The 12,500-nt window shown below is 39.4% G+C and overlaps 2 protein-coding genes across 4 annotated transcripts in view; one reads left to right on the forward strand and one right to left on the reverse strand.

The window, feature by feature from the left end:
- Positions 1-12,500, reverse strand: part of LOC138060557 (methyltransferase-like protein 22) — a 342,269-nt gene that overhangs the window by 95,878 nt on the left and 233,891 nt on the right. The gene's annotated exons all lie outside the window — the stretch shown is intronic.
- Positions 3,626-12,500, forward strand: part of LOC138060438 (acid-sensing ion channel 2-like) — a 13,071-nt gene continuing 4,196 nt past the window's right edge. Inside the window, exons 1-7 of the mRNA XM_068906204.1 lie at positions 3,626-3,640; positions 3,746-3,900; positions 5,683-6,620; positions 8,126-8,276; positions 11,258-11,320; positions 11,685-11,841; positions 12,482-12,500. The exon at positions 12,482-12,500 is cut by the window's right edge and continues 73 nt beyond it. Coding sequence (XP_068762305.1) covers positions 3,765-3,900; positions 5,683-6,620; positions 8,126-8,276; positions 11,258-11,320; positions 11,685-11,841; positions 12,482-12,500 — 1,464 coding nt within the window. The 5' untranslated portion in view covers positions 3,626-3,640; positions 3,746-3,764. The remainder of the gene's footprint in view (positions 3,641-3,745; positions 3,901-5,682; positions 6,621-8,125; positions 8,277-11,257; positions 11,321-11,684; positions 11,842-12,481) is intronic.

Consider the following 12,500-nt stretch of genomic DNA (forward strand, 5'->3'; position numbering starts at 1 on the left):
GATCTAAAATAACTTGAAGCATTTAACCTATTATGGAAAAGGGCATGTATGGGGGATGCTGTATCGTCCCCCTTTATTTGCTCTTGAATTATATAATAGGTGTAATGCGCCCGTGCGAAAGATGGCCTGGTGACCGTGGCGAAAGAACAACGGAAAATCGGAGTCCCAGGCAGGATTGGAACCTATACGAGCTCCGTAACATCGGTCGAAATTCCTCTATCCATTGAGCTACCACAACTCCTATCGAGCGAAGTCGTTTATCTTGGTCCTAAAACGGTTTCCACTGGTGTCCCATCCTTCTCACGGGCACATTTATATCTTACGATCTATGGCTGCATTTGAGAATTTGTAGGCGCATGACTTTGAAGCCCACAGATCAGCGGTACACATAAACGACCTCTCTTCCCAGGAGTTTTAGTAGCTCAATGGGTAAAGCATCCGACAAAGTGTTCCTATGGCCTTGGTGGGGTCCCCAGCACAGTCACAAATTAGTCTATTTTTAGAAGACCCGTTCTCCCGAAAATTATCTGAAAAGAAATGGCAGAAGCAGTCACTCGTGACATGGCTTAACCGCATTGATTAAAGTGGCAGCTCTTTGATTTTTTTCGAGGGTAAAGGGTATCTAAAAATAAGTCCATTTGTGATTGTACTGGAGCAAGATCACAGAGTGATAGAGAAACACTCTTGCTCTCTGGTTTTCTAATGCGTATTGAAATTAATTAAAATATAAAGTCGCACGATGGCATTGAAATTAAACAGGCTACAACAGTTGTCCACCTCCAGGGCCTGCGCATTGAGGAGCAGAGCCACGTACTGATCGATAACTGCATAAGAAACTACACAAAAAAAGCTAACCCATCTCCATGAGCAACATTCCAGGAAATACCATGTAAAGCCTCTAAGTGCCTTGTCTATGAGATACTACAAATTAGGAAAAATTATAGAAACCGACTAACGACACTAAAATAGACCCCATTAATTCCAGCAGAACTGTTTTCCGTGGTAATTTCACAATGTCATTTCTTTATCTAATGTTACCAATTTTTTTTATCAATTTGCATTTAAAAATGGTGACATGTCACCTTAAAAACGTGATGTTTTCAGGCAACCATTCTAAAAGAAAGATTAAAGGTAATGATATCATGAAGTTTCGATGACTTCATGTCATCATCATGAAACGTAAAAAAAATAACTTGAGTGGAAGTTTATAATAATAATGGTAATCGAACTTAATGGACTGAGTGCAATTTGGTCTGAAAACATGGGTGTCATTTCAAAATGGAACGAGCGCACAGCGCGAGTTCGGTTTGAAATCACAAATGATTTCAGAACCACAATTGCACGACACGAAGTTCACCTGTCACTTTATTACATCTATTTAGAAATCACACAACTATTTAATCGCTCAAATGTAGGATTTCAGTCAGTACTGTACCAATATTTATTGATCCAGTTGGGAACAAAAGTTGCAAAATTCACCGCACAATGGCTTTCTTTGTCTTTCATATTCCTGCAATTTGATTGGTTACCTTGAACAAGCCTTGAAATCTGATTGAACTGAATAGAGTGTAATGTGAAGTGCTCGATTTCTATCCCATATGAACCATGTGAGCGTTAGCCCTACTTATGGAAATGGGCCCACACAAGGACAGAGAAAAACTCTGACCAGGGTGGGAATTGAACCCACGACCTTCGGGTTAAATCTCCGCCGCTCTACCGACTGAGCTACAAGGTCAGACGGGAGCAGGCCGTGGGAACTGAAGATGTTAAAGTCACGGCAATGAACATGTACAAGTACAAGGAAAGGTTACGTTTATACATTACACTCTATTCAGTTAACTCTGTTTAAAATAGAAGTGCTACACGGCCAACGTTTGTATAAACGTAACCTTTCCTTGAAATCTGATTGGTTGTTTTGTTTTAGTGTTTCTTTCTCATTGGCTGGGGAATTGGTGCGAGTTAGAGCAAAAAATAATACGATTCGTGAATAGTTCGCACTGCTGAGAGCCAATCAGATTCCAAGGATTACCAGTGATTTCTGAATGGTGCAACAAGATTAGAAAGTGTTGGTGTGGAAAGGTATAAATAAATTGGGCAAAGTAATTGACACGCATAAATGGCAGCACAAAAATAAAGAAAAACAATGAACGATGTGTTTCAATTTGACTAAGCTTCGCTACGCAAGACCAACTATTCTAGTTCAACGGAAACCGCCTTTTCGAAATGAACAGATCGATGGAGTGGCAATGGGGTCCCCACTAAGTCCAATCATGACAAGAGCGTTTATGCCTGCAATCGAGAGGAAATTCGCATGTGATAATGTGGATGAAACACACCTTCTATTAATCAAAGCCAACGTGTACCGGGTTGGATTTTAAAGGAAAGCGAAGGCAGAGCCCTGCAACCTTTCCCACGATAAAATAGTGAAAGTTAATCTACAACCGAAGACTCGAGATTCGACGAAAGGCTTGCGTATATAAGACAAGAAAATACAAGTGTGCTGGAAATCAAAATTCCTCCGTACACCACTCAAAAGCTGACAAGTGAAAAGAAACAAGTTTTGTACAGATAATTCATGCACCGATTTGAGAACACAACCGACTCCTAAACCCGACTCCGAGATGTTACGAATGTCTTCACGTCGCTAAGAAATAATGCAAGTTATAAAATAATATGTTCCTTGAATATGAAAAGTGCTTTAAAACCTACAAATAAGCTGTGTAACTTGTTTTCATTTAATATCGGAAACTGGCATGTGGACTGAAACAGCAACTTACCACAGACTACAATGTCAATCGAATTTCGGAAGTTCATTAATTAATTTGTTTTCCACTGATCAAACTGTAATGTTTCAATTTTTCCCAGCCCTCTTCCAAGCTTATAAATAATTCAGTAATTCTCTTTTTTTATTATAAAAAGTTAATTAAACTTCCTTACTCTTTCAGAGAAAAGTGAAAGTTATTATCATGCAAGGTAAACACTGGATATTGCATTTTTGTTTGAACTGAGGACAACAGTCGCATATGTTGGCCACCTTTCTTTCCTCTTAACAATCCATGCAAAAAGCGTGAAAAGAGTTTTAAAAGGTCGACGACGAAAACAGTAATAAGACTCTCATTCTCACTGAAATGATTAAATCTCTTTGATTTAAATCAGTCTCTCCCGATCCAAACAAATTACTACCACAAGTTTATTTGTTGGTGGCTTGCGTCGCATTTATGGCCAAATTAAAAAAAAATCGTTTCACGGTTTACGACCCAAATGAAGGATCTTGCCTGTTTTCATCTCATTAATATCAACGGAACAGTTTGGTAGCAAACCTTCTCTCTTTTATTAAAGAATGGAATACCCTGAATTTTGGTAAAATAATAATCAAAATAAAAAAAAATAGATAGAGAATGCGCAAGACCTTAATGAGGTTGCTAAAATTTTTAATGCACGCTGGAGTTTGATTTGTTTGTACAAAGTGATCTTCCTTTAGAAAACCGAATTGCTATTGAGGCAACACTCAGGGATATTGTTATTTGGTCTCATCTTAATAATTGAAAAATATGAAATATTTAGTGTTTTTTCTTAACATCAGAGACGCTGATCCTTCTATTAATACGAGGAGAGGAAGAATGTCTGCTCGCGTTAGCAGGTCTGTATGAAACGTGACCAGAATTGGAAATTTCCCCCAGTCTTTTCCGGCTGCAAGCACAGCCTGCCTTATTTATATCGAAGTGTGTTCGTATGTTTTTTGCAGTTGGGCACCTGCAGCAAATATGACCGACGACAAACGAGAAAGAACTGTCAGTTTTATACAGGCAGAGGGCGGTTGTACAAATGAGAAACCAGCAGATCTTTCATCAAGGAACGGGCAAAGTTTATCGTCAAGTCATAAAGACAATCCAAACGAAGGTGGGATGTGATATACTGTACTGACTTTGGACATCAATTACTCAACGTTCAATAACGTTTTAGTTTGGTCAAAGGGAGTAGAGGTTCCTAAAACCACATTTGGTGTAGAGTGTTATCTTTGCATTAGTTTGCAAATTATGGAAATATAAGATATAAGGAAATATATTTGATGTCTCGTGCAGGTGGAGAAACGGAAACTTTCTCTCATTGCCAGCAGGGCTGTGCGAATAATTAATTATCAACCACATGAAACAGTTTAATTTTGATCAGATTATTTCATACATTGTAGTGTCAAGTGATAAGCATATTGTTTTAATGCTGATGGAAACCGGCGGTACAGATAAAAGTAAATATTGTTTTATCATGGTCATCAGTTCTCGCTGACGAAGCCGGAACGATATCGACGGATATAAGCAAATAAATTAAAGTGTTAAAATCGGAACAAAGAGGCTCGCATAAAAGGCAAATCTGAAAGCAGCCCAGTCCAAAACTACTAAATGGTAAGTTAAACCCGGCTTTAACTCTTTCGTTTCGGTGTGACACCAAAACTAGTGTTCAACAGACTTCCTCGGTATAGCCTTTCCAACCGACTGATGTCCAGTTTGAGACGACCCCCAAAACACGTTACCTTCCTGACCAATTTGCCCACTGATTACGTGCGGACTTTGCAGCACCCGACAAAATCCACTCAAGAGCAAGAAAATGAAATCAAGAAGCTTATAAGAACCAATACCGGCTGAAAGAAAAGCTCTAGCGATAGCGTCATCATCGAACGGTTTGCTGTCAATTTCCGGCGCTACTTAAGATGGTAAGAACTTTATCGATTTTATTTCGTTAAACGCACCCACAAGAAAATATTTTAAAAAACAGGACTTTTATAACTGTTTTTGCGGTGCATGAAGCATCTAACTAGTGGTTGTATATATAAATTTAAGTTTTTCCTTGTGAAAATCATTAAAGTGTGCACGTATGTACTTTACATTGTAAAAACAAATATAAATCGACTACTTTAGCTTTATGTTTTATTCCGGAATCTGATATTTCCGAAAAAAAACTTGATAAATGAATTTTTTCGAGAAATAACTTTTCGGTGGAAATCAGAAAAATCTTTACCAAATTGGTAAAGATAGATCCGTTTGGAGTAGGTGTACTCATCAGCTGACTCGTCAAGCTTATGACCACATGAACGTAATTTGCATTCTGATAGAAGCGATATTTAACCACCAACTCGAAATTCACGCACCCGTAAAATTCTGTGACCTCTGTGTTTGCAAAAAAACGTTTATTGCCTGTAATCCAGACAGCTTGGTTTCATTTTGAGTCAACACAGTAGATCTCTACCAATAGCACCCTTTTTTTGGTCCATCGTTTCCTTGCCTGTTTCAAACCCACCAGTTAAACACTGGACAAAAACCACCATATTTTGCGCATGCAGCTGTAAACTATGCTATGCCGCATCTCAGATCCCTTTTCTTTAGCTTTCGTTGCAGTCAACATTTGAATTATTTGTTTCAAAAAAATTCCATGCACTTCTGGCCCCAGTTGTTCTAGGGGTGGATAGCGCTATGCACCTGATAAATCACTATCCACTGGATAGTGATTAATCCAGTGGATAGCGCTACGACTGGGGCCTGGGCAGAACCTTTTGAAGTCACGCAATGCTGGTGGAAAGTCTCGCAGCGTGATTAAAGTCCCTCCATTTAATATTACCCAGCGTGTCATTGAAGTTCACTCTTTTGCTCGCGACTAGTCGATAATTCTTTAGTTTTCTTTCTTTTGCAGAGAATGCATTTGGTATGCCAACAGAGACTTCTTCCGTCGGCGCTAATTTTGAGCATGATCATGGCGTATGTGAGGCCAACGAGAAGATCCCAACCTGGAAAGACTTTTCTAATTATGTCACCCTACATGGTTTTCACTACATCTTTGAAGGGAGGAGACTCTCCTTGGCACGTGTTACATGGCTTCTTCTTTTAATAATCTTTACAGGTTACGTCGTTTATTCTCTGTGCTGTAGTATCATAAAATACTTTGACTACCCCATCGCTACGGTCTTGCGCATTGAGTACCCTGTAGATAACATGCCCTTTCCGGCTGTCACTTTGTGTCCGTTGACAACGATAACAAACTCCAAGGCCTCCATGAAAGATGATCATCCATCGTTTAACAAGCTAGGGCTCAATATTGACGCCTGTAAGGCTACAGCGGCTGTCAGGGCGGGAAGGCCGTGTGGCGAAGCGTTGTTGTGCTGTTGCGCCAACATTGTTACCAGTATAAAAGGGGTCGTAGACAACTGTACGGAAGAGTACAGAAACGAACTCACCGAAGCATTAAAAGCTAGCGATTTTTCATTCAACAACCGAGACTTTTTCAGGGCGTTTGGACCTAACATGAATAAAATGATCATACCAAGGACTTGTGAATTTGGATCTTTGGACAAAAGGTGCTCACACAAAGACTTCGTGCCAGTTTTTACAGATGACGGAATATGCTACTCATTCAACTCAGAACCTGGCGAAAAGGTGTTAAGCGTTTCCTATGGGGACATTACAGGTGGTTTGTCTTTAATGCTTAATCTTATGGTCGATGACCATTTGTATGGTCTCATATCCGACGGAGTTAGGATTCTTGTGCATAATCAAGGAGAATACGTCAAACCTTGGAACGGCGTCCTGGTAGCTCCTGGAACGCATGCGCAGATCAGTGTTACGAGAAATGTGGTAAGTGACTTTGAACCTAATAGCTCAATCTCAACCCCAGAGCTCTTCTCTTGACATAGAGCTTCCCAGAGCCTAGGGTCGATCTGAGGCTCTGGTGACAAGAATATCTAATAGCTGCAAAGCACAAGGTAACTTACAGCTCTCACAGATGTGTTAGGTACTTACTTTGTAGCTTACCTTGTATCTTGAATTTCTTGGCCTAACTCCTACTGGTGTTCTAGTATTGTATTTCCATAACTAACTTGTCGGTGAAATGTTTCAGTTTTTTTTTCAAGTTATTTACCTTAGGTGTGCTTTTACTTTTGTTGTGTTACGTTACTGTGTTGGTCTTGTCTCGCCGCCATGATTAGCTTTGTAGCTATTTGCGGGACAAGCTAATAATTGTAAACATTGTTTTATCGAAAATAAATGTTTTTGTTCGATTTAGTATCGCGTTTACGACAGGCTGCTACTACTTGTAATAAAAAGCGTAACAATTCTCTTAAAGCGGTTTTCAGTTGAGTGTCGTAAAACAAATACCAGAGTAATCACTTCGACCAATCACAGCAGGTGCAAATAGCGCAATGAACCAATCCAATTTCGCAGCAATTCCGTGTAACTTTCCGCTAAAAGCGCGGGAAAAATAGCGCGAGGAAGTCGCGATTGGTTTTGGTTTTCCTTCTCACTGGTTGATAAACTGACGCGAGATTCTTAAACCAATCACTAAGTGTAGCAATCGCAATTGCGTTATTATTTTGGACCGTCGTTGCTCTATCCTTACATGACTGTTCCTTCCGATATCTTGAGATTACAAACAATAAATGACTTAACATCACACGGGTTTCTTCCATTTTTAGCAAAACGCAAATTTCAGTCTGGCTTTCCGTTTGCCGTAACGCGATCAGTGCTTATTATAATCTCTGTAAGATCTGTACATGAGATTTCAGTGGACATAATTTATGGACCTGCATTGGTGTCAAAATCATGATTAAGGTCGCATTTTGTTGAAGTGATCTTGCATTTTACGCAATGCTTTTGCACTTAACGTTGCATCAGTTGCATTTTCATGATGTGTTGTGAATTGATAGTCAGAAATTTTTTTTTATGATGGTGCCATAGTTCAACTACCAATCGGTTCCTAAGAGCATATCAAGAAGACTACTAAATATTACAATGACGTCAATTTTACTGACTAATCAGAAACATGTATAAATAGTGGTTAAACCTTGTAATACCGAAGGGAGGCGAATGTTCTTAGGTTTTCTGGCTGCTACTTTCCTCTGCACTGTTCAAATAGTTTACTTTCGATTCCTTATCCATATGTTGTGCTTCTAATTTTTTCTTTGTTTAAAAATTTTCAAACCAGTTCGATTTTGATTTTTCTTTGTCTAATATTTATCATCAATTCAGAACCTGGAACAAAGGAAAATAAATATTGATCTTGTTTAAAAAAACCTTGAGCCAGGAAAAATTTGAGCCGCACCACACTTGATAATTTTTTTTTTTTTTCAATTCTGTTTTTAAAGTACCGCAACAAGATGGCACCTTACGAGACAAACTGTGATGACTCCAAACGGCTGGCAAGTTTTCAAACCTACACATCTGAGGGCTGCTTTTATGAATGTATATCAAATATGACGATTGAGGCGTGCAAATGTAGGGCAATCGGTGTATCAGGTAAGAGTTTACTGGTTAGAAGATTTAATATAACACTGTTACAAACCTCTTAGGCCGGTGATTTAAACAAAGTGTAGCTTAAATGTAGATCTTTTTAGAGATGTGTTTCTCGGGGTGGATAAGATCTTTTCGTTGTCCCTGCTCAAAAGCCTCATACACTCCAGGGATACGCTTTGTGTGATGTCTAAAAACGCTTGCGGTGCCTAAGGCCATACAATTAAAAAACAGCAGAAAAAAGCAAGGTGATTTTATCGGGTGCTTACATCTAGATACGTTTCATAAAGTTATTTATTTTAAATCAGATCCCTCCGTTTGATTTCCGTTTGTGAATGCCGAAGAAAGCTGAGACATTTTCCCATGGTGCCTCGGGAAACTATAAATGCACACGAGCAAGCTTTCATTGACAAGTTCTGACTTGGCAAATTTTATTTGCTGGTGTGTAAAGAAGAACTTGTCAATTTTTTCCTTGACAAGTGCATTCGTTCAAAAGCTAGCATGCTAGCTTTTGAACAAGTGCACTTGTCAAGGGAAAAATTGACACATTGCAGAACTTGCTCGTCTGTACGGGTCGACAAGGAAAACTTGTCAAGAAAATTGAGAAATTGCGGGCGCACAGCGGTCTTGTTCTTGTGATGACTCACTGTAATGGTGTAATGGCGCCCCGTGGTTTATTTTTGTCGTCCGCTGTGTAATTGTATTGCTGGCTACAGTGAAAACTTGTCAAAGAAAACTTGTTAATTCGTTCACACCAGCAAATAAGACTTGCAAAGGCAAAACTCGTCAAAGAAAACTTGTCGTTCATACACATGAGCATATGAACAATGTCAATGACACTTGTCAAGGAGAAATTGCTTGTGTGTAACCGGCTTAACGCAATGTAATCGGCTTGGTCTATGGTTTATGGAGTATTAGTTAGTTGTCTTGGCAGGAGCACCCAATTTTTGCGGGTCGCGCGTCGCGTGTCGTGTGTAAATCTCGCGGGTACATCATGATTGAAAGGGGAACGAGAATACCAAATTTAGGTCTTTCGATTAACAAGCTTGGAAAAACTAGGATTAGCTTCTTATACAAAGCAAAGTAAAAACACAAACGGTCTTTCTACAGCTAAATTAGGGAGTTAACACTACGTTATGGGACTAAAGAATTGATCGATCAATGAGAAATAACAATCTAGGTGCACGTGCGATGTGGAAAATTTAGTTTTGAATTCATTTTACCCGTGACATTCTGCCACCGTGACAACAATTCATTCATTTTCATGATGGTGTTTAACACTGGTTAGAGCAACTCGACCCAAGTATACACAACATGCATTCACATGACCTGAGGCGACATCGACTTACTAGATCAAAAGTAAATACTAGCTTAATATAGTTGAGTAATATGGTTACAGTGTAAGCAGATTACCCCACAAGGAGAGGTTTAAAATTGTCTCTTGAGAACCAAAGTTAATCTCAGCTATTATGGGCATATTTTCCCGCGCCTTCTAATCCAGTTACATAATTTTTTTAAAAAACATTCATTGGTTAAACGTGCTGTGTGCACTTAATAATACAGTTGGTGAAAAATGTAACTTACTTTACAGTTTACATTTGCTCTTGATGATTGCGACTGCGAGCGTTTGTAGAATATGGGTTGGCTAGCTCTCGCTGGATGAAGACCTAGCAATTTCGCTTGCCCTAGAAATTAGTCTGCTTGGAAACACCAGACGGGATCATACGGCATATAAGCTCATACCTGGTATTTGTAAGTGCTACTATGATCTTCAGATTTTGAAAGTGTGTTTGCTTTGCACATGACTGGAAAAATGTTGAGCTATATTTTTTATCCAACGCCTATTTGTTTCGAGTGTAAGTTTTGGATTTCACGGTCCGCCATTACTCACGTTCAATAATGACCGATTGGACTGTAAGGGACAGTGTTTGTCGTCCCGCGCTCCCCACCGTACCCCCGTTGTTGGGGATCACGTGATCTCAATGCCATGAGCTCGTCGCTTCGTTTGCGTTGAACGTTTGTGCGTTGAACACTTGTTTGTTTGTTTGCCTTTTGACCTGTTTCATTGCTATCGATGTTGAGCATAAGATGAAAGATGCCCCAAAGTTTTTAATCGCTTGTTTGTATCTGTAGCTTCATCTGTAATTCAGTTTTTTTTCGAATCGCAAGCCTTTATTCTTTTTTAGTTTCAGCTGTACTGTCCGCAACGACGAGTAACAGATTAAATTTTCTGTGTCAAATATTTGCCTGTGGTTTTGTTTTACATCGACTTCAGATCAAAGGAAAAGTGACGGCCATTTACTCACTTTTACGGATACAGCGGCCATTTTGAAATCCATTGTTTTAAATAGCTATTATGGGATTTTTAGGGGGCAAATGCATACTAATTTGCCCCCTTAGATCCCGTAATAGCTATTTGAAACAATGGATTTCAAAATACCCGCCGTATCCGTAAAATGCTTTATAAAGCTTATTATTTAGGCAAAATATGAGTTGCCGAAACTCCCGTGCTGCATATTCATTCAGCCGGGTACACACGCATTGCAATCGCCCATTTCCGAGTTGCTACATGCCTCAGTTTCAAAGCGAGTCCTAGTGCACAACCATTCAAATGGAAATGAGTTGTGTATTCTTTTGCAAATCAAACTTATTTTCCCTTTCAATAGTTGAGCACCAAGACTCACCTCCAAACTGAGACACACAGTAACTCGGAAATGGCCCATCTAGTGAGTCTTTGACGTCACTTCACCTCGATCCAGCTCTCTCAAGATTTTAAAAAGGAAAATTCCGGTAAAAATAAACAGGTGTCTTTTTGCAATCATGGAGTAAAACTTGGTTCACTCAGTGCTTAGAATAACTTGATTTTGGTCATGGTAGCACTTTACTGGATCAATTCAAACGCGACTAGAAATGCATGCTCAATAAACGATATAATGGAATGAACTATGTTTTCTTTCGTGGTTGATCTTAGTTGTTTGTATTATCAGGCAATTCCGATGATCGAGTTTGTTTCCGACAAGACGATGAGTGTGTTTACCAAGTTATAACTGGTAAGGTATTCATGGAGTAAATTACAATCTCGCTTGACCTTTCAGTTATCGTTAAAATATATTACTTCAAAAAGTCAATTGGAGATCAACAATATTTGTATAGTTTCGTTAGCAATCGGTACATTTGAGGGCTTTTGTGTTTCTTAATGTGTAAGTATTGACAAAAAGCTTGAACCCCCCCCCCCCTTCCCCCTTAAATTTCGGTATGGATTCCACCTTTGTCTGAAAATTAAATTTATGCCTTATCCTTTGCGTTACCAGGAATTCTATATGCGAGCTGAATCTGAATCTGAATGTTTGGAGTTCAACCTAGCTGAACATATTATCATTGTAAACCAACACCATGCAATTTTCATTGTTTCAGATTTGTTCGACGGTGTCCTTGATAACACGTGTGTCTGTCCTATGGCTTGTGATGTTGTCAGCTATGAGACCACGGTTTCAACCGCCTCTTTTCCCAACCCTTCCATGATAAAAATCTTGAGAAACAGTGGATACAACAAAACAAAAGATTACTTCAGGTACGTTACCGCTGATCGGTCGGCTCAGAAGGAAGAGCATCGGACTACACCCACAGGAGATTTTGAATTCGATCCCAGGCGGGCAAACCCTCAGGTTCTTCAAAGAGGGGAAGACAATTCAGATCTACAAATGGTTATACTTTACATTCGTCTGGGATAGGGACGAGGCGAGAGAGCAAAATAAAGATAAACTTTCGGTTGTTCCTTAGTCGTTCGGGACGACAGCACTGAATTCAATAAGATGTTAAAGAGTAACCGAAATCTATTGGTTGCCACTGTGTTTAACCCACAGCTTAGTACTAACTTACCTCTGAATAATCGTGTGAACACGTGAATCACACAAGTTTTTGAGCAAGTTGCTTCTCCTAAACTGCGCGGAAAAGTGATTCCAATGCACTACATGTCACGAAAACATGTCGTGCAAACAAAGTCTGATACAGAATTTGCAGCAGTGCAATAAGTGAGGACTGGTGTTTGCACTAATAATTGCAATCTGTTAAAAAATATCCCGTGGTGCCGTGAAAAACGGCCCTTCCAAGCAAAATCGGCCGTCAAAACTTGCCCGGAGACTTGCGAACGAGAGTGCGTCATTCATTCTTTTTGTTTTGGTTTATTTATTGGTTTTTTTTTCGCTGTTCAGGGAAAATTTGGTTTATCTT

The sequence above is a fragment of the Montipora capricornis genome, chromosome 8, assembly GCF_036669925.1.
Source record: "Montipora capricornis isolate CH-2021 chromosome 8, ASM3666992v2, whole genome shotgun sequence".
NCBI classification, from domain to species: Eukaryota; Metazoa; Cnidaria; class Anthozoa; order Scleractinia; family Acroporidae; genus Montipora; species Montipora capricornis.